Source organism: Triturus cristatus, chromosome 12, assembly GCF_964204655.1.
Source record: "Triturus cristatus chromosome 12, aTriCri1.1, whole genome shotgun sequence".
NCBI lineage: Eukaryota > Metazoa > Chordata > Amphibia > Caudata > Salamandridae > Triturus > Triturus cristatus.
In genome coordinates, this window is record NC_140595.1 from 707,729,864 (window position 1) to 707,755,984 (window position 26,121).

Below are 26,121 nucleotides of genomic sequence, written 5' to 3' on the forward strand. Positions count from 1 at the left end.
GCAGACCCTGATGCAGAGGTCTAGCCTGGGACCAGGGTTCAATTCCCCGCCTCGGCGGGTCTTGGGCTCAAAAATTCCACGGACCTGATAATTCTCGCCTCGGTGCCATTCCAATCATGGAGTCCCACTCTGCGACTCTGGGCAATAGCTTGCCTAATCTCCACAACGGCCCCTGGCCTCCACCTTGGGGGTGCCCAGGAGTGGACGCCTCACAGGCAAAGCCAGGATGGGTTCCACAGCGGTATTCGTACAAGCGCCTTGAGACCCTTGCGGGTGAGTAGTGCGCTATACAAGTATCAATTTACATTACATTTACATGTCTTTGTATTCCCCATTCGCCCATTCTCTCTTTGGATGAAGATCCTATTATAATAAATACGTCCAGAACCGCCGATGCCCACCACCTCCAGCCACTGGCGCAAATCAAGCTAAGTGCAAAGTGCTCAGGCCTTGCACTGGGGCACGAAGAATGTTAAGCGGGCACTGCGCCTCGTACAGTAGATATTTTGCAGTACTAATACAAACAGATATTAATGGATTGTATGTCCTACAACAAATAAAACCCGCTGCGTTTGTTCCAGTCAGTGCCCATGCCATGCACTGGATAGGGTATGGAAAACATCCCAAAGACCCGGCAAGCACGAGAAGGCGCGTCACCCCGGAGGCAAATTAATACTGGAAGTCTCAGAGTGAAGGCTGCAGCAGCGGGAGGAGGCTTCGATCTCGGAGTGAACCCGGTGCACACTCAAAGCAGGGCCAGTTTCAGCGAGCCCAGTGTATGCACTTACTCCAATGTTTGTATGAATGGAGTTAGAATAGTAAATTACAACCCCTCTCTTATAAATGCACTTTCCTAAATGTTTCTTAGAATAGAGTTGTATGCACTTTCCACAGTGGTTGTTAAACTGGAGTTAAAATAATGTATTTGATTCCGACGCACCCAGTTTGCTATACTTTCTCCAATGTTATTTAGACTACAGTTATAACATCAAATCTTAACCCCACCCCATGTATGCGCTTTTCCCAATGCTTGTTAGCCAGGAGTTAAAATAGTACATTTGACCCCCCCCCCCCCCCCCCCCCCAAATAGAGAGCCACTGCAGGATCGGCGCCAGTCTAATAGAGCCAGACAAATAGGGAAGCCCCTTCCATTCCCTGCAGTTGTTCAATGTGGGCCATCCCCCAGACTCCCACCCCGTAGGTTGCTGCCGCCTTTGTTTTAGCTTGGTAAATGTTTTTAATCGTGTCCACGGGGCTGGCTCCCAGCTTCTTAATAAAACCTTTTATAGCTTGTAGGCTTCTTTCCACACCCAGGGCTCTTGCTGCCACCTTTCTCTACTGTCTCATCACCAAGCCTAATTTTTTTAAGCTCTTACCACTTACTTTTTTATCTCTTTCTCTCAGGGCCCCTGTACTTTCATTAGCTCAAAGTGTCTGCCTTTCTGCCAGCAAATTCAAATGATTCTTATTGACATTACCAGTTATACCAATGTTGCCAAACTCAACACATGACGCGTTTAAACTGACTTCACAGCGATATTGATACACAGTTTCGGTTTTGAGAGAAAAGTATAACTCTATGCCCCCACATATTGTGTCCATGATAAATTCAGCATGAATTATTTTTGTAGCTAGGTTAAATTTCATCCCTAATCACGATTTGTAAAAATTTATTTGGACCTCATATACACTGTATGTACACTGTCTATATCACATGCATCAATGAAGAAAGCATGCAATAATAAAAGCAACGCGTTCCATAAACACCGGTAAAACACCGTTTCAGTTGTTTTTTATGGGGCGAAAATGAGTAACCACTGAAAAGCACTGTTTTTTTGAGGTTTTGAAATCACTGGAAAACACTGAAAAAACACCACCAGAATTCACCAAAAATAGAAACTGAAAACAGGAAAGCCTAATCATACCCTTTAGGGTCTTGTTGAATCTCTCAACAAGCCCATTGCATTGTGGGTGATAAGGGGTGGTGAACTTGTAGTTGACACCACATTCCTTCCACATAGCTGTCAAGTATCCTGACATAAAGTTGGTACCTCTGTCAGATACTACCTCCTTAGGAAACCCCACTCTGGAGAATACTCCCAGCAGGGCCCTGGCCACAACAGGAGCTGTAGTGGTCCTAAGGGGAATTGCCTCTGGATACCTGGTGGCATGATCCACTACCACCAGTATAAATCTGTGCCCAGATGCAGTGGGAGGATCCATGGGACCCACTATGTCTATTCCCACTCTTTCAAAGGGGACCCCCACCACAGGTAGTGGTATCAGGGGGGCCTTTGTTGTGCCACCTGATTTGCCACTGGCTTGGCAGGTAACACAGGAGCGACAAAACTCCTTTGTATCTTCATTCATGTGAGGCCAGTGAAAGTGAGGGACAAGCCTGTCCCAAGTCTTGTTCTGGCCTAAGTGTCCTGCTAAAGGAATATCATGGGCCAAGGTGAGAAGGAAGCCCCTAAATTGCAGAGGTATAACCAACCTCCTGGTAGCACCAGGCTTGGGGTCTCTAGCCTCTGAATAAAGGAGCCCTTCATCCCAATACACTTTATGGGTACCTTGAGCATTCCCAGCAGCCTCAGCAGCAGCCAGCTGTCTGAGGGGTTCAAGAGAGGGACAGGATAACTGAGCCTGCCTCAAGTCAGCCCTTGAAGGTCCCCCTGTCCCCAGAAACTCTACCTGATCAGGTTCAAGCTCTTCAGGGACAGTTCCTTCAGGGTCCTCTAGATCAGCTTCCTGGGAAGGCTGATCATCACTCTGAGGCAGGGGGGAAGGCACAGCCTTGACCCTCCTGTTCTTCTTCTTGGTAGGTGCTTGGTCCATTGTTCCAGGATCCAAGACCTCAGGTTCAGTGAGGCACTTTTTGGCCTGTGACCTGGTCACAGCAAGAACATGTGATGATATACCTAACATCTCTGCATGAGTCCTGTACTCCACTTCTGACCATAGAGAACTCTCTAGGTCATTGCCCAACAAACATTCTACTGGGAGGTCTGCACTAACCACAACCCTTTTGAGGCCAGTTACCCCTCCCCATGAGAAGTTAACAACTGCCACACTATGTGAAGTAGTGGCATTGCTGGCGTTGGTCACTAGGTAGTTCTCACCTGGTATGTACTGTGCAGGGTACACAAAGCCTGGTGTCACCATAGTGACACTGGCACATGTGTCCCTGTAGGCTTGAGCCACTTTGTCATTAATTAAAGGAGTCTGTCTGTACTTGCCCAGGTTACTGGGGCTCACAGTCAGGGACAAATCAATGTCCCCATCACAGATCAAGACTGCCTGTGTCAGGGTTCTGTCTAAGTCAGAATCTCCTTCAGTTCCCATAGTGATTCCCACTACACCCTTTGTCTGGGGACCAACACTGCTAACAGTAGTACTGGGAGCAGGTGCCTTAGGGGCAACAGTGTTGGGGGCTCCACCCTTTTTGCAATCACTAGTCCAGTGAGTTGTATTTTTGCAATGATTGCACCAGGGTTTCTTTTGACCTTCTTTCTTCTTTTTGGACTGTTGTTGGGACCCACCCTCCTTAGCAGTAGTTTGGGGCCCTGTTGAAGACTTCTGGTCTTTAGATTTCTGATCTCCACCCTTTTGGTCTGTTTTCTTCTGATCACCCCCTTGGCCCTGGTTCTGGTTCTTTTGCTTAACCCTGGTTCTGACCCATTTGTCTGCCTTCTTTCCCAATTCTTGGGGAGAGGTCAGATCAGAGTCAACCAAGTGTTGATGCAGTTGCTGGTTTTGACAGTTATTTAAAATCTGTTCTCTCATCATCAAATTATACAATCCTGTAAAATCAGATACCTTACTTCCCAGCAACCAACCCTCCAAAGCCTTAGTGGCACATTCAACATATTCAGACCAGTCCTGAGTCTGTGTCTTTTGGGTGTCTCTGAACATTAACCTGTACTGTTCAGTGGTTAAGCCTAACCCATCTACCAGAACACTCTTCAGGACTCTGTAGTTTCTGACATCCTCTTCTCTAACAGTGAGGAGTCTGTCTCTGCCTCTTCCTTCAAAGGAGAGCCAGAGGATTGCTGCCCACTGGTCTTCAGGAACCTGCTGTACTTTGCAGGCTCTCTCAAGAGCAGTTATCCATTTGTGGATGTCATCCCCACTTTTGTAGGGGGGCACAACCTTAGACAGGTTCCTATTATCAAAGACCCTATCTTTGTCCTTAGGGACAATGCTGCCACCAGTGGGTATAGACCCACTCTCTCTAGGTTGCCTAGCCTTGTTCAGTTTTTCTTCCATCAGGGCTACTTCTAGCTCCTGCTTCCTGATCCTCAGCGGGGCTTCCTGCATTCTGGCCTCATGTTCCCTCCTCTGAGGGGTGGTCATCCTTTTCCTGGAGTGACCTTGAGAGCCTCTAGAGCCATGGGAAGCATTGGAGTCACCTGAGCGATTCCTTTGCCTCCCAAGCCCTGGGTTAAGTCCACTGGGGAGATCCAATGGGGTAAACCCACTGTCAATCCCTAATAGCCTTAGTTTAGCTGGGCCAAGTATAACACTTGGCACTGGGCTAGTTCTCCCTTCATCATCACTACTTTCTGTATCCTCACCACTTTCCTCCCCTGTAGTATGATTCTCATCTAAGGGATGGCTATTGGAACTGGGTACCTCTGTAGCATCTTCAGAAGGGGGGCCTCCTGTTCCTGACCCTAAGGGGGCTAACTGGGAAGCTTTCTTGAGTTCTCTCTGATTCTCATCATTCTGTAAGAGTTCTCTGAGCTCAGCAGAGGTAGGGTTCTTGGGCTGTTTAAGGCCTCTAAGAGTTGCCAAATGCCTGAGCTCATTCTGGTTAAGGGTAGCAAAGCTGGATGGTGCCCTCTGGGGGTCACTCTCAACAGAGATGGGTACAGTGGACCCCTCTGCCCCGGCCATTGCTCTTAAGTGTGGGTGGATGTGTTGCAATCTACCTACACTTGTGTTTACCTACTAAACCTATCTAGTAGTTGTAGTCAGGGTGTGCTACTCCCTTTGCTCTACAACAACTAAGTTCAGTAGAACTTATGTATATCTAATCTTGTTTTATATGTACCTACAGGTACCTATGTGATCTTTCAATTGGTAACCAAGAGATTACAATGGTAAAACACAGCAAGCTCAAATCCAACCGCTGCTCACCAATGTGAGAAGTTGGCCTGGTATATGATGCTCACTAGTTAAAGTGATCACCTTGTACCATGCCAAGCAACCCTTATGGTGTGGTTGTAAGTCAACCTTTTCGGACTAGCTGCCCTAGTGGTAGCGTAGGCTAAGCAGTCTTTGAGGCTAAACTCGTGAAGCGTGTTAAGCCAGCTGTTTTACCAAATGTAACCCCCTTTTATACCAATGAAAGGACACCACACAGATATATATTCAAAATATATATGTATTTATTTCTCAAAGTAACCCCTAGTCTCTTTATGAGCACAGGAGCACAAATCGTCAAACAAGATTACAGTAGAATACACAGAAGTTGCACTTTATATGGATAGGCCCTGGTGGCCACTCGAACCATATACTAAAATAGTGGTATAAGTACCACGAACAGAAAAGGGAAAAGGCCTAGGGCCTCTAGAATCGCTGGGCCTACAAGGAGCTAACGTCAGTTAGTGACCAGGAGGTCCACGGGTGGCGTGTGCAGAGCGAATAGTCACACGCGTGCTCCCATAGGTTTCAATGGGTGCGTAAAAAGTACAAAGTTACTGCAAAGAGGATCTTCCGGATGGACTAGGAACTCAAGATTTGGAACACAGGCACTAGAGATGTAATACTACACTTTGGCACAGGTGTGCCAGCTTTACCTCACCCACAGGAAGCGGGTGCATAGGCCTCGAAGTGCGTCGGGTTTCTTCTATCTGTTCCGTGGAGCCTGAAGACAAAGATGCTGCAGGCGGTCGGTCCGGGAGAGATGCAGTGGATCCAAGAGTGGATCGGAGATGTTGAAGACCTGTAAGCAGAGGGGACAGTGTTCACAGTCACTAGCCAGTGACCGGCGTGGCACCAGGTGGGTACCAGGCAATGTCGGGTGCAAACAGGAAGAAAGGTGTAGCTTGTCTCTGCAGCCACGTGGTCCCTGGAGGTCGACGACTCCCAGGAGTCGGTTCACGAGCTGTCCCACGCAGGCTCTCGCTGTCGGCGGTGTCGGCGACTTGATCGAAGCAAACAAGCCTTGGCAAAAGCAATTGTTGTAGGAGATGGAATAAGCTGATGGTTCTGACCAGCAAGGTCAGAAGGACTGCTCCTTTGGAGGGGAGCAAGGGCCAGTCTGGAGCAACCAGACCAGCGGTGTATTTCTTGAAGTTCGTCGCCAAGATGGCTACTAGCCAGCGGGCCAGCAACCGGTTAGGCGCGTCGAGTGGCAAAATGCAGAAGGGCCCCACGCAGATCGTGGAGATGCTGGAGGGCTCACCTTTGGTGCAGATGCTGCTCGGGTGTTGGGCTTCTCAGATCCCAAAGCACAACTTGGAGGGAGCCTCGGTTGTTGCACTTGTCAGCTTGTCGTAGTCGTTCCAAGATGGCTGGCTCCACGTGTCTCGGTGCCTCCACGGGTCTCCTCTTTTCAGGGACTGTGGATCGGGCGGTGAGAGGTCTGGAGGTCCAGGTCTTGTCAGTCTCTGGGCTCAGGCTCCGGCGGGAGGCGGCGGCAAAGCAGACGTTGATTCGCTGGATGGTGCTTGCGTTAGTCCTCTGTGCAGCAGAGCGTCGAAGTTCCCGTCTTCTTCTTAGTGTTAAGTTGATTCCAGGATGTCTGAAGTCTTAGGACACAGCTCCTACCTTTAAGCGGATTCTAGGGGCCGGACTACCTGCTAGGTCCCTCCCTATGGGTGGGACCAGGAAGGGGGGTGGTTACACCCCCAATCCTTTGTCCAGCTCGCCCCAGGCCCGGGACTGGTGTGCCCCAGGACCGGTTTGAACTGGCATATGCACCGAGGCTCCTTGTGAGCCACAGGCATGTCTGGTTTCTTTCAAGCCCTACCTGACCAATACACAAAATCCTGTCTGGGGTGGTGCACGCACCTCCCCTGGCAGGAAACCCTTTGTCCACACCTCCCAAGCTGGAAGGACTCCCAGCAGCAGGAGGGCAGACTTGTGTCTGTGGTGGCAGCATCCATTTTGTGGAGCTGAGGCTATGTCTGATTTTACCCGGGTTTCAGGTACTGTACATGTCGTGTCCCTCTAGAAGGGTGGAATGCTAACCCCGTCGCCAGAATTGGCGAGGGGTTAGTATTCCAATTCGTATGACACCTTACTCGACATGTTTTGATAAAGCCAAACCAAAGATAGCATTTAACCGCGAGGTTCATAATGCACTTAAGAGTATATGGTATGACGATATCTGGAAACAGTAGAAGGAAGTTGTTCCGACCACTGCAGACAGGCTCAGCTCATGCCAGAGCACCATCTCACATGGAACCAAGCACTCTGCCTTCAGGATTGTTAAGGCCTGCCATAGGAGTGACTTATAGGTTACCAGGTGTCCCATTTAAGGTTAGGTATAGGTATACTACACCTAAGTAAGAGGTGATTACACCAACTTACCCCAGCTGAGTGATCAGCCAGTTGTGTCAGATTGTTAGGCCAAGCCTGGGGTGGCATAATACATGCTGCAGCCCCTGGCAGGCCTTGGGTACACCAATGCCCTGGGTACCTAGTGTACACTGGTACAGGGGCTGACAGGGTGATCCACTTCCAATTGGTTATGCACCTAGGGTGCATAGTTTTAATTTAGTAGAGAGAACAGCAGGCTGGGGGTCTGATTGGCAGGCCCACAGCCTCAATATGTCAAAAACCAGTGAAGCAAAAAGCAAAAATTTGGGGTGACCATAGGATAGCAGACCCTACTCTCCTACAGCGCCATGGACTGATCCGCCAGTGCTAACCTAATTGAAGGCCCCTGCAGTTCACTGGGGCCCGAAGGCATGTCAGAGGGAGCTGGAAGAATGCCAAAAGTACACAACATGGCCTCCTTAAAGGTCTTGATTTTCTGTGGCATCACCGATGACCCGGGTCCTGTTTGAACACCTTGTATATAGATTCGGCTCAACAGATGAAGAGGATCTGTTGCAAGAGTGCTCTTGATACCAGGAACAAGTCTGCCCCCTCGACTTAAAGCAAGAGCTGGACGTGCGTGAGGTCCATGACCTCTTTTGGTATTAGGCAACATACAGTTTCATTTCGTGGACTCAGATTGCCTTTGAGTGCATAAGGGCACACTTGAAGATGTGCCCGAGCCCAAACACCAGAGACACACCTCATGCGGGTCTGTCACCAACATCTGTTTATGACAGTCAGGGCATGGCTTGAACCCAGTAGTCTTCAGAGGGATGGGGCGACATTGTTGCCATGCACGTTGGAAAATAATTTGCAAAGAATTCATCAACCAACAAAAAAGTGGGTGGAGCTTCAGATCTGAGTTTGAAGGTGTGGAAAGAAAAAAACTAACGTCAGCATGTAAGGCTGGCACACATATGTGACTCCACTTCGTCACTCCTGATGTGGAACAAGATGGACACGGAGGCGCATGATGCCACCCTGTGGCACACTGGAGCACTGCTCTAAAAACTTCCGGATCCATTCTGGCTCATGAGGAATATTCTAAAGGTAAGGATTCTGCGGTTCGAAGGATCCATTAGGGAAACATAGTAAGCAATAACGTTTTACTATAATATTAGAGTAACACATGTTTACTCAAGTAAATGAAGATAACTCCTGGATACCATTTTGGACCTATAGGGACAGGGAGTTACTCTTGCCACCTCAGAAGCAAGCAATTGAGATTTAGACACCAAAACAGCACAAAAAAGAGGGTGCTTGAAATTTCAATTCAACCAACCTCAAAATAGAAGAGTATGTTTAACAGCACTCCAAGCCGTGGCAACAAACTAGCAGAGTATGTTACACATTCCAAACCTGAGCAGCAAAAGAGAAGAGTTTGCTAAAGTCACCCCAATACCACCTGTAGGAAAGACGAGAATGTGTCACATATCACAATCTTTCTTTAAGAGATACATTTCTTCTGAGTAGTACAACAATGTCTCACTTACTGGCCCTTACATCAGGGGTTTCAAGGTACAAATACAGTCCTAGTGCTCATTTTGCTCCAGATATGTAACTTGCATGGAGAGTTGAACTGGGAGGGGGGAGAACTCTATAAACAAACTTTCTGTAGGAGAGGTGCTACAGGTAGAGTTGTACTGTATGGGATGATCTCTGTACACACTTGACAGTGAGATAAGCTTTATTGTCCGATCAGAAATCCTTGGAACACAAAATATTACACAGAAAGGGAGGATAGATGGGGCAGGGCTATGCATGACTTGCCATGGGGCCCAGCATTGGGAGAAGAAAGCAACACTCTCATTAGAATTCAAAGGAGGCATCTAGAAGGATTCAGCAGTGGTCAGGTTCAGACAGCCTAAATCAGTGCAATTGGTCTGGGAAGCCAGGTAGTTGAGATTAACTATCCCTAGAGACTTGCAAAGGAAAGACGCATATAAAAAAATGGGTGTTTGAAGTACTCAGGGTGTTAGGAAGATTTCTACCCTTATTCTGTGCACCACAGTAGCAACATTAGGGCTATATAACATAAATGCTTAACCATGTTAATGTCTGTACTCATACCATACACCTCACTGCGGCTAGCGCCCTCCCATAGTTGTTGATCCTTACTGCACCCCTAAGGCCCCTTCATGTCATCCTAATATGTTACACACACCAGGGTGAGGCCTGGCAGTGTGACCTTGCAGCCATGTGCCTGGCTGAAACTCCATTTGATCACCTGTGCTTAATCGCCCTACAAGCCAGGATTTCCGCTCTCAGATGCCATCACTACAAAAAGGGTAAAGCGATGGTTCCCATGGCAGCCTTTTCTACCTCCTTTCAATTCCTGCCACTCTTAGCACATCCTCTCGTAATCCACCCTGATTTCTCTTTTATTGCCATCCATTTTCTCTCGGTTTCACATCGGATACCAGCATATAGAGATAATGCCATTTGTAGTGTGCGACTTACAAGGTACTAACAAAACATACCATATCCCAAATGATATAAACATACCATTACCATCAGACCGCCCCATATTAACAACTGTACCTGCTTGAAGATGGCTGTACAAATTGCACACACCCAACGCAGACTCAGGCTGATCACAGAGGTCACCCTGCAGGTGGAGCGCCCTTTGTGTGGCGTTTCAGACTTGGACATCAGTTTAATGAACAGGACCAGAGGGATGGAGGCAATGTGTGAAATCTCAGGATGCGGTAAAAGCAACCTGTAAAACCGAAGAAGTAGAGCAGTGAAAGCTTGCTTGTGATTTCAATAATCAACCAATGTGGTACATGACCAGTGCAATTTCTGCAAATAATCTGGGGAGTCTGACATAGATATAGCTCCATACAGGTGGGCTGGAGCCAACTGGGGGTTTCATGAATTTCTTGATACATAAAATAAATCCAAACAGAAAGGATTAATGCAGTCAGTGATGGTGATAGTACACGCAATGACCCAGCCCACTGGGCCCTACATTAAACAACTCAGTTTCAAAGTAACCCAGTCTATGAAACACCTCCTCACTACTTTCTCACTCTCCTCCCTCCCAAAACGCTGCCAAGGAAAATTCGGTACTCTCCATCCAATCAATCACTCATGATGTTTAAACTGCAAACACCACCCTACCAGTAGATGTCTTCTTCTCCTAGGTGCAGTGAAAAAATGACAATGTATACTCTCGGGGTGGGGGGCATCTTGTTGAATTAATGTGCTCACCGTGGCTGTTCACCCGGCATGAAGCTCAGTAAGGTGAAGGAGCTGCACACCAAGTACTTGCAGTATACCTTTTTCGCTCTGAAAGGTAAAAATAACAAATACATTAGAAATGGAACCCTAAAACGGAGGTCACTCCTCGTTCAACAGGCTTCAAGTTGATATTGAAACAGAAGGGTAGATGTTAGGCAATTGTTCACTCATACAGACAATGGGACATAATTTCCTCCTTGGTATAAAATATGGTGACATTTTCTCTCCAGCCATAAAAAGTACAACTTGCTCACCGTAGTATCACTTGTGCAATTCGTTTATCCACAGTTCATCCTTAATATGTATGACATCTTGAGCCCTTTTCAGTTGCCAAACAAACCCTTTTGCATTTTCCTTCCTTCAATGTTCATCTACCTAGACAATTTTAATTTTGAACACAGAGATCAAGAGTGGAGGCTGTCTCTAAGAGAAGAGGTATAACACACTCGTGAGGTGATTTAGAGTTGTCAGAGCAGAAGCCACACCATGAATAGAAAGGGCTCCTTCCTAACAAAAATCTGTGCGATGCCACTTGTAGAGGTTGGGGAACTGCTAGGATTTCTACAGTGAAGCCTGTACTGGCCCTGGCATTGGAACCTTAGACCGGCAGCTCATCCACCCAAGGTCCACTGCAATGTGTATGTAAGCAGAGCAGTCCTTCTGATGTATCTGTTTCCTGCCCTTTCCTGCCCTGCATGGTGGACTAGGGAAGGAAACATGAGAAGCCAACGGCTCTTGTGAAAAGAAATCTCCCTGCACATCAGGTCACTTATTTTTTCCTATTGCAGTAGTTTGTCTTGGCAAGTGAAATAAGTATGTCATGCAACCAGCAAAACATGATGGCCAGCAGCAAAACAGTTTTGACAAAAGTGATCCCATCACATAGGCCAGAGCACCTTTGCCCAAGCTACCCCACCAACCTGGCAGTACGTGTTTGGTTTTAGCAGAGGATGGGCTGCTGTAGTGTGTTGGTTGGGATGGTATGGAATTCTAACCAGGAGCCCTGTTGAAATACTACTTGCACCCACTGAACTGAGTTGATTTCCTCCCAGCAAAGGTGCAAATCCTACTGCCTTACCATCACAGGTGTTAGGATCTTTTAAAATGTTGGATGTCTCAGCGGATGACTTCTGCTGCATTTTCAAGTGTGCCCAAAGAATCTGCCTTAAGTACCTCAAGGTCTTCTTGCACCAAAAGGTAAGGTGGAACTTGCAGGAGGTCTTGTCATGTTCAGGAGAGAGGAAAAGGTTGCAGATGCCATGCTTGTCTACCCATGGGTATTCTGTGTTACACTTTGGCGAGATTGGAAGGGTGGGCATTAGTTTGTATGCTTTCTCTGGGGCAAGCTATGCAAGGATCGAGGTAGACTCGACTGAGTCAGGGACTCGGGCGTCAGCTGCCGGGTGCCGAAGAAGTAGATATAACTAGAACAGTGTCCCATTGGGTGAATCGTTGGATACAGGTTGATCTCGCGCCTGAGTTGGCGGTCTGGAAGTGTAGAGTTAGGTCTGAAGAGACACAAGGGAAGCTTTGATCTCAGAGCCGTTGCTGAATACGTCCGAACCAAATAGCAGAAAAAAAAGCAACCCAAGGTGGTGTTGGCACCCATGCACAATTTGAACTAAAGAGTCACAGCACATTCCATGACTCAAAGCTTCACAGAAGAAAAGAAGTTGTAATGTCAGAGTCCAACAATAGATGGCAGGAGTATGCAAAGCTTGCATATCTACAGCAACACGTTATGAATGAACAATCAGCGAATCCTTGCTTAGTGAATTTCACCAGGCTGAATCCAGACTCTGCAGTGTAACAATTAAGAGGAATGGCAGTGATCCAAATATAACCTTTTTAGATCACTAAAACTCCATTCTGCAAAGTAGGAATAGGGTAGGCCATTGAAGGATTCAGGGGTAAGACAGAGTATCCACAATAAAAAGCGTACATTTCTTCTGATACATACTTCTAACCACAGATTCCTCACATAGCAAATAGATACCCAAACAGTACACACCAAAATGTGGAGGGTCTTAGGAGTTGGATTCACACCAGGGAGTACTGCACGACTGAGTGAGTGAAATGGCCCCTCTTGCGAATGCCACAACAGCATTCTTAGCTATGCTCTTACAAGGCTTACTTTTGGCAAAGGCAAAGCTTGTTTTTATGCATAGGATGATCCACCTGGTTAAGGTTCTCTTCAGGACTGCCTTATTCTCTTAGCAGTGCAAAAGCCAGCCATCCAACCGATACTTTCATGCATTCGATGTAAAAACCAAAGGCTCTTCTTGGGTCCAAACGGTGAAGCCTCTCCTTACCGTTACAGGGGTGAGGTGGAGCAAAAGAAGCAGGAAACATGATTGAGTGATCGCCGAGAAAGGGCAACACTACATTTGGCAGAAAAGAAGTGTGAGATGCTAGCACCAGTTTGTCCATGAAAAAGGTGGTATATGGAAGTGACACTAAGAGCAGGTGTAGCTGTCTGACACGGTGCACAGAAGTAATTGCAATGAGGAACACCTTCTTAATGGTCAGCAATCCAAGAGAGCAACTGTGCAAAGAAGAATGATTGAAATGATTGCGGTCCTTCAATAGGTACAATGGGAAATATTATGAACCCCTCAAATCTCCAAGACGCGAATCACAGGTGACTTGAATAAGAAAGGTTAGCCAGGCAAAAGTGAAAATCCTGACAATTAACCTGCGACAATACCTACCACAAAGCCAGAGAAAAAACGACAGTCAACTTGAGTCTCCACATCAGGCCACAAACATTAACCACCAAACTAAATAGATTTGTTTGACTTTTAGTAGCAAGAATAGCATCCACTACTTCAGCAGGTAAATCAAAACAGCTGAGTTGGCGGCACTCAATCTCTATGCATGGAGTTGTGGGTGCAGGACCCTACCCTTTAACTGAAACAGAAGGTCCTCTCAAAGAGGTAGACAGACCACAGGACAAATGTTCAGGCTCAACACTGTCACTCTTCTGGCTCAATCCAGAGTTATCAAGATGATCTGAACCTTGTCATTCCTGAACTCCGTAGAGGAGAGGCAGAAGTAGGAAGGAGTACAGGAGACTGGCGTCCTACTGCATGCAGACTGCATTTCCCAGGGAACCTCTTGGTGGAAACTACAGTTTGTAATACTCGAAACATGCATACTCAGTGCTTGTGAAAAGATCCAGATGTGGTTGGGGGGGGCAGAAAGTCTTGATGCCACAGTCGAAGTTTAGAATTAGGATGATTCCTCTCTCTTTTTTGGTCACCGCAAAGTAACTAGTGTAACATCTCCTACTCTCCTCTGGTCTGGGGTAATTCCTACCATACCTTTGGCTGGTAGAGACCAAACTTCCTGCACAAGGATTGAGGCATGACCTGCCGACGTTTGAACAAAAGCCAGAGTGATGTGAGGAGAAAAAGATGCAAGTAGAAGGGTGTAACTATGTTGAACGATCTTCACCACTCGCTGCTCTGAAGTTATAGCATGCCAGCAGGGTAAGAAGAAACAAATCCTGTCCCCTACCAGTTGCACATGACCATGGAAGTAGGAATTAAAGTAGTCTGACACCAGCTGTATCAGGCAAGGAGGAAGAAGACTACTGCTCTCCACATCTGCATCAACTGCAAAAAGGGCTGCGCTAGCTTTTGTGCAGAATGTGAGGGTTGCCTTTGGCAGTAGAAGAGAACTTGAGTATATCCTCTAAATTTTGGTATTACTTGTGGAATTTACAGGGAGCAGAGTGCACACCCTGGCAACAGGCCATAGCACAGCTGTCCCTGAAGAGTTCCAGTGCCGAATCAGATATTTGACAAAATAACCTGAAGCCTCAAATGGAATATCCATAAAGGATGCCTGCAGGTCACCAGAGAATTCTGTGGCATGCATCCAGGCAAAATGCCTGATCACTGCACTGGTGCCCACTGAGCAAACCACACAGTCCGTCATGTCGTGACCGGCCGTTAGCTGTGTACTGTCCATCTTCAATTGAATGAGCAAAAGTGAAATTCTCTCTTCCCGAAGGTATCCATGCGTTTGGATTCCCTGTCATGAGATATAATTTGCCTTGCTAGTAGAAACTTGAACTACTATGCTATTTTGAGTCGGGACTGTAGGGAAGTGCCCATTTTTGTCATGGTTACCCCCCACTTTTTGCTACTGGAATGGATGTTTTTCAACTGAGGTGCATCGGGTCCCTGCTAACCAGGCCCCAGTGCCCTTTCTCGAAAAACAAGGTAAATTGCCTAACTGTAACACAATTGGTGCACACTTTGGCACCCCTGTAAGTCCCTAGTAAGTGGTACTCCGGATACCTAGGGCATGGGTACCAAATAGGGTCCATAAGGACTGCAGCATGTATTATGCCGCACTAAGGGACCCCCCCATACAAATTGCACGCAGTCTGCCATTGCAGACTGCGTGTCATGGTGTAAACCATGAGTGAATACACAACATGGCACACTCACTGTGTGCTATGCCAAAGTCACTGCATGTAATAGATGTGAGTTACCCCTACAGCAGGCCTTGAAACCCTAAGGCATTATATTACATGTGAGGGCATATCTGCATAGCAGATGCCCCTGTGCCGTTTAGTTCAATTACTAGATGCTACAAGCGAACTAGAAAGCCATCTTAAGTATATGTTCTGGGCACTGGTCATTAAGAGTTCCCCAGCTACATGATGGCTTTACTGAAACCTATGGTGTTTTGTAGTAAAAACCATTTCCTAATAAATCAGTACTGTTTCCAGTGCACAATGTAATATGGCATGCACCCAGAGGGCACCTTAGAGGTGCTCCTAAAAAACCTACCACTATCCAGTGTGCTGGCTGACTGACATCGACCAGCCTGCCACCACAGACAAGTTTCTGACCCCTGAGGTGAGAGCCCATGCTCTCTAAGGCCAGAAACAATGCCTACTCTGGAGGAAGGTTTTCACACCTCCTCGGGCAGGATGACTAGTGATTTAGGATATCAATGCCATGGGCTTCTAAGCCCCTGCCACCTTTGATATGCGACCCCTGCTTCCCTCTGACCTTGGAGATGACAACCCCTGCCTTGAGGCCCATTTGGCATCAGGACAGGTGGGAAGTTAGCTATGCAAGGAGGCATGTTGAACCAACAGGCTGGTCACACCCCTAAAGTGGGCTACTTGATGTGCTCCACAAAAGAAGGGTTCCACCATCTTGATTTTGGTGTAATTAGCAACTCTGGGACAGGGTTATGCCCACTCCCTACAGGAAATGGTCATATAGAGGGTGTAACGGCCCCAAGGGCAAGTAGCCCATTGGTTATTGCCCTTCACTTCTCTTAATGCCCCTCAATTTAGTATTTAGGTGGCCCTCTGGCATCAGGAACTCAGATTCTCTTGACTAAAGAAGAAGGAGGAGGATAAAGAAGAGCCGTTCTTGCGCAAGAGCTGTGGACTAGCTGTGGACTTGATGCCAAAGCCTGCCTGGCTGCTACTGTCCCGACAATTGCAAAGACACTACTCATCTTGCAGCAGTGCATCCTCCAAACGCCTCGGATGAGTGCCAGCACTTCAACAAGCAGCCAGCATCTCCCTTGAAGTGGAGGAGCCACTTCCCTGCAACCATCAACCACACAATCCGGTTCACTGATATGCTGACCACCAGGTCCACTGATGTGGCAGCAGCCCAGGAGGAGGTCATAGAGCGTCCAGGAAGTCAGGCCATCGATCCATCCAGTCTTCCAGGGGCTGATCCAACCCGGAGGCTCCCTGCACCAATACCCGGGGTAACAGAGCCTGCTGCAAGCACCAAGGCTTGTCTGGGTTCAGACCGAACACCACCACCCCCAAAACCGACCTGCATATCAAGGGTCTTCAACAGATGTCAGCCCCATGCCAGAAGACGTCTAGCTGTTCATTTTCTCCCTCTTCTGCAGGTGCACCGAGAACTGTGAGAGCCTCAAACTCGCCGACCTGCCAGACAAAAAACACCTAGGCATCCGAACCCCCCAGTCCATTGAAACTGACCTCTGTGGTCCTGAGAATCTCAAGAGCTGAGCCCCCCTGGTAGTTCTGCCGGACTGGTCCCCCAGTCACCCCTTGCAGCCTTTCTTTGCAATTACTGTTACCTATTTACTTCATCGTGTAGTGTTCTAGGCTACCATCGCTGAAAGCACCTCTGTAGCCGGAAACCCCAGGACAGGTAACCTTGAACTCTAGGGGCCAGATGTATGGCCATTGGAAATTGCGACTCGCAAATTGCACCAAATTGCAAGTCGCAATTTGCGAGTCACAATTTCCAATGTACAACAGTGTCTGAGACTTCCAATGGGGTCGCACATTGCATGCCTCATGAATATTAATGAGGCTGACACAATTTGCGACCCCATTGGGAATGGCGTGCACTCCCAGGGATGGTGGCCTGCTGGGGTCAGCAGACCTCCATGTCTGGGACTGCTTTGAAATAAAGCAGTTTTTTTTATGCAGCCCATTTTCCTTAAAGTAAAACGGGATGCATGTATTTTCATTTGTTTTTCACTGCCTGCCCTTAAAAAATGTTTGCGCATACATTCCCAAAGGCAAAGGGGTCCCCTGGGGACCTTCCCGTCTGCGAGTGCTTTGCGACCGCAATTGCAAAACATTCCTACATAGCTGTAGGGGTCGCTATTAGGAAGGGAACTCCCCTTCCTAAAGCGAGTCGCTAAACACTATTTTGCAAAATATTTGTGACTCGCAAAATAGGGTTAGTACATGGCCCACAGGACTTTTCATGCGCAAACGGGTCTAAAAACCCATTTGCGCACGCAAAAATCCGTCGTACATCTGGCCCTTGGTGCTTTCTTGGTCCTTGGCCCCTACTTACCTTAATTCCAGAAGAACTGTCCTGTAAGTCGTTTGCCGGTGATCCTGTGCAGTGTAAGGTTCTCCCGTAGGATAACATTACTGCGTTCGACACTTATGCCTCAAATCAGACAACTGTATTTTCTACGTTTCTGAAAATTATTAATACGAAAAGTCCTTATCTCAGCCAGAAAAGCCTGGTGTCTAAAATTATATAAAACATCTGTGTTATTTTTACAAATTGGTGTTGGAATCCCTTATTGTATTGAGCATGTGGCTCATTTATTGACTCTGTGTGTCTGCAAATGCCAAACACTCCCCTCTGATAAGCCTAAGGCTGCTCGACCACACTACCCAAACTAGAGCATCTTGGGATCGTTAAAGCAAGTCCCTGTACACTAGTAAAGGATGCCTGAACCCTCTACACAGTGCACCTCATTTTGCCACGCGGTGTAAAGAGTCAGCTTCCTACAGGTGGCAAGCCAAAAAGGCCAGGTCACCAAGCGAGTCTATACAGCCTAGATACTGGGCTACTTACTGGAGGAGCTAAACCCGGCATAGACCAGGTCATCATCAAGGTTTCTGTCATGGCGGTCACGATTCACTTCCTGTGCTCTCATGCCCACCCCCAGGGGACCGAATTGTGTGGCTTTCCAGTGTTCTAATATGCCTCCAGACACTCCCCTGTATTGTAGATCCTGACTTCCAGGCATTTGGAAATCATTTAGGAATTGACATCCATGCCCAATCCATGCCGGGTTTTGTGGAAGCCAGTCTGCTCATGCTGGAAACTCCATTACCTATAATCCCCTGCTCACTGCTTTGTCTCCACTCCTGCAGGCCACGGATGGGTGGAGGAATTCAGCTCACCTGTGGCTGGCTGCTGCTAGCCGGCTCACACCTGATGCATGTAATTACTGTGAGCTCTTTTAAGCCCCAGCTCCCTTCAGTCCAGTGTTGGTCATTGTAGCTGTATACTGGTGAGACCGATCTTTGTTCCAGTGTTTCCTGAGCCGTTGATATTCATGTTTCCAGTGTTTCCTAAGATTTAGTTATTCCTTGTTCCTGCTGTTTTCCTTATTCCCGAATTAGCACTGCCTGCAGTGCTACCTAGACTCCTGAGCCTTAGCATTCCTTGTTCCTGAACTGCAGCAGTTTCCCTTCTCCTGAATTAGCACTGCAGCAGTGCTACCTTGTTTCCTGAGTTCCAGAGCTATAGCTATTCTTTGTACCTGAATTAGCACTGCCTGCAGTGCTACATTGTCTCCTGAGTTCCTGAGCTATAGCAATTCCTTGTACCTGAATTAGCACTGCCTGCAGTGATACCTTGTTTCCTGAGTTCCAGAGCTATAGCTATTCTTTGTACCTGAATTAGCACTGCCTGCAGTGCTACATTGTCTCCTGAGTTCCTGAGCTATAGCAATTCCTTGTACCTGAATTAGCACTGCCTGCAGTGATACCTTGTTTCCTGAGTTCCTGAGCTATAGTTATTCTTTGTTCCAGTTCCTGGGCTTCAACTATTTATTGTTCCTGATTTGCACAGCGTGCAGTGCTCTCTTGACTCCTTCTTTCCTGAGCTGTGGCTATTTCATGTTTCCTTGAACTAGCACTGCACGCAGTGCTACCTTGACTCCTGAGCTCTAGTAATTTCCATGTTCCTGAACTAGCACTGCCTGCAGTGCTACCTTGACTCCTGAGCTCTAGTAATTTCCATGTTCCTGAACTAGCACTGCCTGCAGTGCTACCTTGACTCCTGAGCGCTAGTAATTTCCATGCTCCTGAACTAGCACTGCCTGCAGTGCTACCTTGACTCCTGAGCGCTAGTAATTTCCATGTTCCTGAACTAGCACTGCCTGCAGTGCTACCTTGACTCCTGAGCGCTAGTAATTTCCATGCTCCTGAACTAGCACTGCCTGCAGTGCTACCTTGACTCCTGAGAGCTAGTAATTTCCATGTTCCTGAACTAGCACTGCCTGCAGTGCTACCTTGACTCCTGAGCTCTAGTAATTTCCATGCTCCTGAACTAGCACTGCCTGCAGTGCTACCTTGACTCCTGAGCGCTAGTAATTTCCATGTTCCTGAACTAGCACTGCCTGCAGTGCTACCTTGACTCCTGAGCTCTAGTAATTTCCATGCTCCTGAACTAACACTGCCTGCAGTGCTACCTTGACTCCTGAGCGCTAGTAATTTCCATGCTCCTGAACTAGCACTGCCTGCAGTGCTACCTTGACTCCTGAGCGCTAGTAATTTCCATGTTCCTGAACTAGCACTGCCTGCAGTGCTACCTTGACTCCTGAGCGCTAGTAATTTCCATGCTCCTGAACTAGCACTGCCTGCAGTGCTACCTTGACTCCTGAGCGCTAGTAATTTCCATGTTCCTGAACTAGCACTGCCTGCAGTGCTACCTTGACTCCTGAGCTCTAGTAATTTCCATGCTCCTGAACTAGCACTGCCTGCAGTGCTACCTTGACTCCTGAGCGCTAGTAATTTCCATGTTCCTGAACTAGCACTGCCTGCAGTGCTACCTTGACTCCTGAGCTCTAGTAATTTCCATGCTCCTGAACTAGCACTGCCTGCAGTGCTACCTTGACTCCTTGAAGCTTTAGTAATTTCCTGTTCCTGAACCAGCACTGCCTGCAGTGCTACCTTGACTCTTGAGCCTTAGCTTAATTCTTGTTCTGGCCCCAGCACTGCCTTCTATGCTACTTTGTTTTCTTGATTCCTTAACCTGCACTATTCTAGTATACCCTTGAAGCCTCCCCTTCTGTATATCCTTTTCCAGTCCCTGCCTTTCTTCCCATTCCCTTGGTTCCAGTTCTAGTTTGCTGTCTTTCTATTCTGCTGTCTTGCTTCCGTTACATTGTATGTTTGTTACCTGCTTTCTGCCAAGTGTGCCCAGTGATTTCCTTCCTTTCCTGCTAAGCACTCCTCCTTGCTAGCTCCTTGTCTATTGTGCTTGTGTTTAGTTCTACCCCCTTGCTGTTACTGCCTTGCATGTTTCTGTTTGATCGCCAGGATCCATGGGCAGGTGTTTCTTGTTCACTGTATTATCTTTGAGTTGCATTTACAACATCATCATAGGTATAAGCTCCACAAACCCTGCCTTTGCATGCATATCCTATATGGGGGTATTTGCAGTCAGTATCTGTAACAGCAATTGTGGGTGAGAAACTTACTGAGCTCCAGTCTTATCGTGTGGAGCTCCTGAGTGCTTTACCCCACACTCCCCTTTATTGTTAAAGTTGTATTATATATATGTCTTGCACATTCGTCCTGGGTGTAGTTAGTCTGAATGCTAAATTGCCTTGTGAGTGCCCTTCCATTCTGAGGCTTAGCCATCTTGTTCACTTGTACAGGCTTCCCCTTTGGATCCCTCTTCCTCCTCTGACTTCCGGTGTGATCCTGGGCAGCGCTTCTTTCCTCTCGGTGTACGTTTTCTACCCCGTTCCCAGTCCTTGCCCAAGTCCCTGACTGTGTTCTTGACATAGTCCCAGACAGACCCTGACAATGGCTGAGTTAAAGGGTAGTAAGGGTTCTGAGGTATCAGGCCCAGATTGCAAGATTTCTGTTAATAGGTTTGCTTAAGTTTCTCCGGAACGTAGTTAGAGGTCTAACCTCTGCTACTGTGCTGACGCTCGTCAGTCTGGCCGCGATAGAGAGAGCAACTGGCAATGAGAGAGGCTGGTGTTCATCCAAAGTTGGAGACTGCACCGAAGTAATCTTGTAGCAAGACATAGGCTTAGCCAGGGATCACAAAGGTTTTGGATTGGTTTGATGTGGATGCTGCTGAAGCTTGAGCCATTGTCTTTGCAAATGAAATAGCCTCTAGCTCAGGAGTGGAGGTATGGGCCAGTGTGGGCAGGGAACCAGATCGAGGCTTAACGTGGTTAGTTGGTGATTGGGCTGAAACCACTGGAAAAAATTCAACTGGAGGCTCCAGTGCCTCCAAAGGCATTCCAGATGGAGTTGCTGTTGCCTTGAAAAGCTGCAGCATGGCTTTCCTAAATGCCTCTATCTTCAGCAGATGATGGCCCAGGAATCTTGGGCAGAGCTGGGACAAGCTTCGGAACAGACTCTAAGTCAGATGATAGCAATGGAGTCGAGTCCTTGGAATGCCAACTGTGACTTCTCCTCCGAATGGGAGTGGCAAGACTGAGATGATTCTTGCCTGGACATATTCTGCTTTGTGTATGATTTGTCCCTCAACAACTTCTTCAACTTACTCAACAAAAGTGACTTGCGTCGAACCAGAACGAACAGGAGCTGGCCTGTGGCTTGGAGGGGGAAGACTGCCTGCTGCTTTGAGTATGACCTATTCCAAATTTTGTTTTCAGTGATGTACAGTTTCGCTTCCAACTTCCTGATTGTCTTTGGGTGCATAAAGGAGCATTTGTCGCAGGACTTCAAGTTGTGACAAAACACTAGAGAGAGCCATTTCCTCTGCACACTGCCTTGCTGAAAATTTATGAAATTAAAGGTCAGTGAAAAATCAACAAACATCATAATGCGCAAAAGAAAAGAATGGAAGATCAGTGTGCAGGTGTGCCGCGTATGTAAAACTCTGTGTCTTCACTTCTGGAGGTGGTGTATGGTCACCACTGAATCCGATGGTGTCACGTATGTATGCTCCAAGGCAACTGCTACGAAAGGTTTCCAGTCCAGACTGAATCCTGGCAAAATGGACAAGGTGAGAAATATACATTAAGAAGTATCCATCAGAAACATTTTATACAGAGGGACAAATCTGCTAAATCCTTAGGTGCAGGGATGGGACAGTTTCTTCAGAAACAGCTAGATAAATGCGTTGTGGTTAGCTTATTATGATTCCAGAATGTATGCGGGAAAGTAAGAATTGCTTGTTTTAAATTTCAGTATTTCAGATCAAGGTTACATGGCAAAATTGTTGACTCAGTGGTGATCAATTGCTCACACCTGTCTTTTCCACTGCCCATCTTTGATTGGCTGGTGGGGTTCAGACTTCACCCTAAATACCCATACAGAACGCCAAGCCTGTGAGGATGTTTTGGGCACAATGCATTTGGGGGTCATTGTGCTATGTGATCTGAGTAATGTAGTGAACGGTACTGATCGAACAGTAGGAATGGTATCAAGATCAAATTTAACGCCTTCTATGTCTTTATGCACACATAGAACATGTATGTTTAGTCGCTGATTCAAGGTGCTGTGCCTATATGGTTGTGCGTCAGAGTGCCAATTAAAACCTAACAACCTAAACAAGACAATGTGACCATGAAGAGGTTTTCAGTGCTTGAGCATCGATGACGTATTTGTGCTTGATGAAATGTGTATTGTAGTGGTTTACAGTGCACAAGTTATATTCCGTGGGCTGAGGTCCATACAAAAATGTATCAAATTCTTACCATTCTCTTAATTCTCAGAAAATAAAACTTTCACTAGGAATTGTTGTTGTTGAGTTGGAATAAATACTGAGAGCTAGTGTCTTTGTTGCCTGTCCAGAGACCAGGGTTTAGATAAACACATTGGGTTTTAATGCTGCCCTGAACTGCAGATGGTCCCACTTTTATTTCCACAGTTAGGAAGGGCATAAAAGCTGCCTCCCAGTTTTTGGAGGTAACACACTTAGCGAGCAGCTAATATAGATAAAAGTATTCCATCACATAAGGTAACTAGTCACAGTATAGAGAGTTTTCTTTGTGGTGACACAGGGATGGTACAGTTACCTTGAGATAACCATCTGAAGATTCTCAAAGTAAACCTTGGCTCCAGGCAATAACCCAAGAGGATAGGGCGCCAACGCAAGGTCCATGTATACATCCATTGAGCAAGCGGCATCTGAGGGGTCTTTCACCGTCACCTTTATTGAAAGATCCCAGGGCAGGAACACATCTGCAGGAAACAAATAAACAATCAGACACAAAAGATCTGTGCATGTATGCAGACTGTTGGGCACAAGAAGCCATTAGATTGTGCTGTTGGCATCCTCAACACTGGCAGAACTTTCTGTCACCACCCACATTATTTTCAGAAAAACTCCAGCGTTAATATAACTTATGAGAGAGGTCCAGTGAACTCTTAATCAAAATCAGAGCGCCCACTAAGAACCCAATGATTTCTCCACTGTGGTGTAATGACAGATGCTTAGTCAGTCACATCTATGGCTGAATCCCTATTGTTTAGAAAGTGAAATCACATATTTTCTTACTGTTAAGATGCCTGCTGAGAAAAATCACTTAATGAATGATGAACAGCATGCAAGAATCACCGGGCCAAGAGATGTCATCCATTTAGCCCAAAAAGATATTAATTCTCAAAGTAAATATGGCTGCAAGGATGGAGAACGATTGCGCCTTATACTGCCCAGGTTAGACTCTGAAATATATATATACTTGGCACCACTAAAATCATGCACCTTTCAGAAATGAAACTCTAAATAAATCCAATTACAATACAAAAAAAGTATGGCACCTATTATAAAAAATGTCCATACCCAAACTAATTTTGTGACATGGGTCATGCAAGTTTTTGTGCCTAATTTACCGTTTTGCGCACAGATTTGGGCAGTAAAATGTGCAAACAATATTTGCACCTGTTTCTGCATGTGTTAATTCACAATTTTTCTACTTTGCTCTCACAGTAAATGCAAAAGAAAAAAGAAAGCAAGCACACTTTGCATTGAGAGAAATTGAGCACTAGAGCTAGACAGTGTACAAACACTGTGTGTGCCCATCTTAGGGCAGTGAACACACAATAGGCTAGAATGCTGAACATTTCTAGGTAAAATGCTGTCATACTTAAGCTCAAATGACAGAACAAGAAAGACTTTGGAGCACAAACATTGCCTGAAACAAATTTAAAATAACAAAATTAACAAGGTTATAAAATATGTGAAGTTTTAATTAATTGAAAAAAAGTGAAATGGTGTCAGTAGCAGGATATCGGCATAAAGTTTCCTTGGGCACAACACTGATATTTTTGCGTTGGTCCTGGGGCAATCGTTGGTTACTTGGCAGTGTCCCCTGTGGGTATTCCGTTTACCACATGTGTAACAGGGCCATCATTACTATAGCACTCCAATTACATAATACATTTACACAGTTTAGGTGCTTGATTATTTTGGGGAATGTAATTCAACCATGAATCCTAGAAAGTGTTAGGGGTTGGCAAACCTGATAACATAGTAAACAACACTATTAATGCAATGTCCTAACAGAAAATACTTTTATTCAGAGGTACTATAAGCATGTAAAACATAATTTGCATTAAGAACCAAAGGATAATACCAACTTCTGTGGCTAAGATATGATCCCAAATGTGTTCCTAGAGTTTACACACTTAGGGCCTGATTACAATGTCGGTCGGAAAGCCTCTGATCGCTGGTTGGAGGCTTTCCGACAGACATTTTAGGCTTAAAATCTGACCGCCCTATTATGATGACGGCGTTCGGAATTTAAACTAGCCGGGGAAACTGACTCAGTTCCGATGGGCTCAAGGAGTCCGTTGGCCAGTCGGAAAGGGCTTCATGATCTCTGAAGGACGACGTTTACGCCGTTGGGATTATGATGGCACTTTCCAACAGCAGTTCCTAGTTGGCCTTTCTGACATCAAACAGCTGTCGGAAAGTGTGTTTTGGGCCTCTAGCAAGGCCCCTTTCCCCCCTGGCCCTCCGCTTGTGGCCCTGGGGGCACCTATGGTGTCCCTCTTCCCATTCCTGCACCGTGTGGCAGGCACCGTGAGGAGCCCACCACACGGTGCAGGGATACTTCAAAACCAAAAAATTTCAATGGCAGCTTGTGCTGCAGTCGGTCTCGGCCGCACAATCTCCCATTGAAAAATGGAAGTTTGCAAGCACACCATGTGTGGTTGTATCCTAATTGTGGTGTTGGAACCACTGACATGAGGTCAGTAGGTTCCCCATCCGGAGCAATGTCGGTCAGAGGCAACTCCGACCAACATCGTAATCAGGCCCTAGGTGTTAAATGTTTTGGAACTATTGCCCTACAGCCAATATGCTGCAATTAAGTCTGCTTCAGGAATTTTCATTTTACTACAATGCTTATTAGTAAAGATGCCATCAATCGGACACTAGTGCCAGAGAAAATGTGCACCATTAATTTACTATTACTAGATATCTCTTGTAATGGTCTCTGGCTCAGTATTGAACACTGTACAGCTCCTCGGACTGGAGACCCAGCAGCCGGGTTTCCAGTTCAAAATAAAAAAAGTCCTTGCTTCCAAAATATCACAACCCCAACATTAGGGGTCACACCTAAGCAGAGTCAATGGTAGAGTGTATGATACCATACATCTCAGTGTCCAAGTTAGTGTTTATGTGGGAGCTAGTAGCGAGTATCCAAGAGGAACCCTGGCCAACTTTTTCAGAAACTAGATATGGTCTGAACGTGTTCCTATATACTGAGAAACCATGTCATTTAAACTGTTTAATGGGCATTTCCAGAATGAATGGCATTTACCATTTCATAAAACCCAATTCCTAGAATGTCTTTTTGTTCAAGATGGGCTTTTGCATGCTTATTTCCTAA

The 26,121-nt window shown here is 46.5% G+C and overlaps 1 protein-coding gene across 1 annotated transcript in view; it reads right to left on the bottom strand.

Moving 5' to 3' along the window:
* The window catches only part of CTC1 (CST telomere replication complex component 1), a 191,922-nt gene that overhangs the window by 42,041 nt on the left and 123,760 nt on the right, over positions 1–26,121 (bottom strand). The window contains exons 18-20 of the mRNA XM_085636896.1: positions 23,302–23,467; positions 10,765–10,842; positions 10,093–10,270 (exon numbers count right to left, since the gene is read on the bottom strand). Of these exons, the coding sequence (XP_085493022.1) occupies positions 10,093–10,270; positions 10,765–10,842; positions 23,302–23,467 (422 nt within the window). The remainder of the gene's footprint in view (positions 1–10,092; positions 10,271–10,764; positions 10,843–23,301; positions 23,468–26,121) is intronic.